This window comes from Atta colombica, unplaced genomic scaffold, assembly GCF_001594045.1.
Source record: "Atta colombica isolate Treedump-2 unplaced genomic scaffold, Acol1.0 scaffold236, whole genome shotgun sequence".
NCBI lineage: Eukaryota > Metazoa > Arthropoda > Insecta > Hymenoptera > Formicidae > Atta > Atta colombica.
The window spans coordinates 1151845-1153306 of NW_017259334.1; the positions used below are offsets into that span (position 1 = coordinate 1151845).

Consider the following 1462-nt stretch of genomic DNA (forward strand, 5'->3'; position numbering starts at 1 on the left):
AACGATAGTTTTATTACACATTGGCTCTTTATTCCTACCTAGATCCAATGAATCTGGTGCAATGGTGCAATGCGCGACCGTTGGAAATCATCATCGCAAGAGTAATTCGCTAGATGCTGGAATGGGAAAGCAAATGAAGCAGCAATCGTCTCGCGACCGGTACGTATAATTTTGTCCCTCAAATGCCCTGGTTTAACCCTTGTTAACTTTCGCCCGTCAGACACAAAATTATAACAGTCCTCGTTATTTCATGATAACTATGTTCAATTTTAGCACGGGATACAGATTCCGTTGTATCGTACCGTATCCACCTAATAGCGAGTTCGAGCTGGAGCTCCGTGTAGGGGACATAATATATGTGCAGAAGAAGCGCGACGACGGATGGTACAAAGGTATGCAGCAGCGTACCGGTCGCACGGGACTATTTCCGGCTAGTTTTGTGGAAGCTTTCTGAGACCCGACACAAAGTCGCCTAGTGTTAGAAACTTGTATATAACTTGGCCTTTTGTGTAAGTATTTACACGACATATTCAGATTAGGATTATCCCCGCTCGCGGTACGTATCCGCGGGTATTTGTCGTTAATTCTCTCTGGGATATCCGTAAAGCGACCGGTGTGTGTATGCGCATACTATATCTCGAGCTGTGCAATGTAATGTACGTACAGCTATTGTGTAAACTTAATGGGCCATTAATTAATGTGTTGTAGTAAACGCGCCGTGTAAGTGACCGACGACGCGTCGAGTTAATAATGAATGCATTCGCGCGATGAATGCAATAGGAAATTTTAGCGCAAAATTAATTATGCATATTTTGCAAGTAAATAGGTGCGAGAAATGACGAAGGGTAGTACGAACACGACGCGAAAACTACTCGGAATATACTGCCATCGATTATATAGGTGTGCGTAATTATAATAAGAATAACGAATTCATTTTGCGCGACATTACTGCCATTTGCAATCGTAAGGGAAAAAATCGGTTTCCCATTTTGAGCTGATTTCGAACTTGCTGTCTTTTTTCGATACGCGCACGACGAGTAAAAGAGATTAATATAAATTGTGTAAATATTCATGCTTATGCGTATGAAGTCGTTCATGACACACAATTAAAAGTAGAATTATAGAATGAATAAAAAAAAAAGAAAGAAACTGTATATGAGGAAGAGGATTCTTTAAAAAAAATCTAAATATCTCGGGAAGGGAGAGACAATTTATACATAGATTAATACAATCGATAAATGCAATAGATATGTCTATATATGCGATAATACGCTTAAATTCTATTAATAATGTTGAACATTGCAGTTGAACATAGGTCGTTTGAAAAATTTTAAGTCTCAACATGAAGATGACATTACTTGTTAAAATTCTGGTACTACAATCGTACATACATGCTTTGAAAGATATCTGAAAGCTTGTAGCTATTTTGAACGCTCAGTTGTTAACAGTCATTTATGCTAGT

At 38.6% G+C, this 1462-nt stretch overlaps 1 protein-coding gene across 5 annotated transcripts in view; it reads left to right on the forward strand.

Moving 5' to 3' along the window:
* Positions 1 to 1159, forward strand: part of LOC108688565 (SH3 domain-containing RING finger protein 3) — a 6624-nt gene extending 5465 nt beyond the window's left edge. For all 5 annotated transcript variants that reach the window (XM_018194867.1, XM_018194871.1, XM_018194869.1 and 2 more), the window contains 2 exons: positions 43 to 159; positions 274 to 1159. In XM_018194867.1, coding sequence (XP_018050356.1) covers positions 43 to 159; positions 274 to 454 — 298 coding nt within the window. In that variant the 3' untranslated portion in view covers positions 455 to 1159. The remainder of the gene's footprint in view (positions 1 to 42; positions 160 to 273) is intronic.
* The last annotated feature ends 303 nt before the right edge of the window (positions 1160 to 1462 follow it).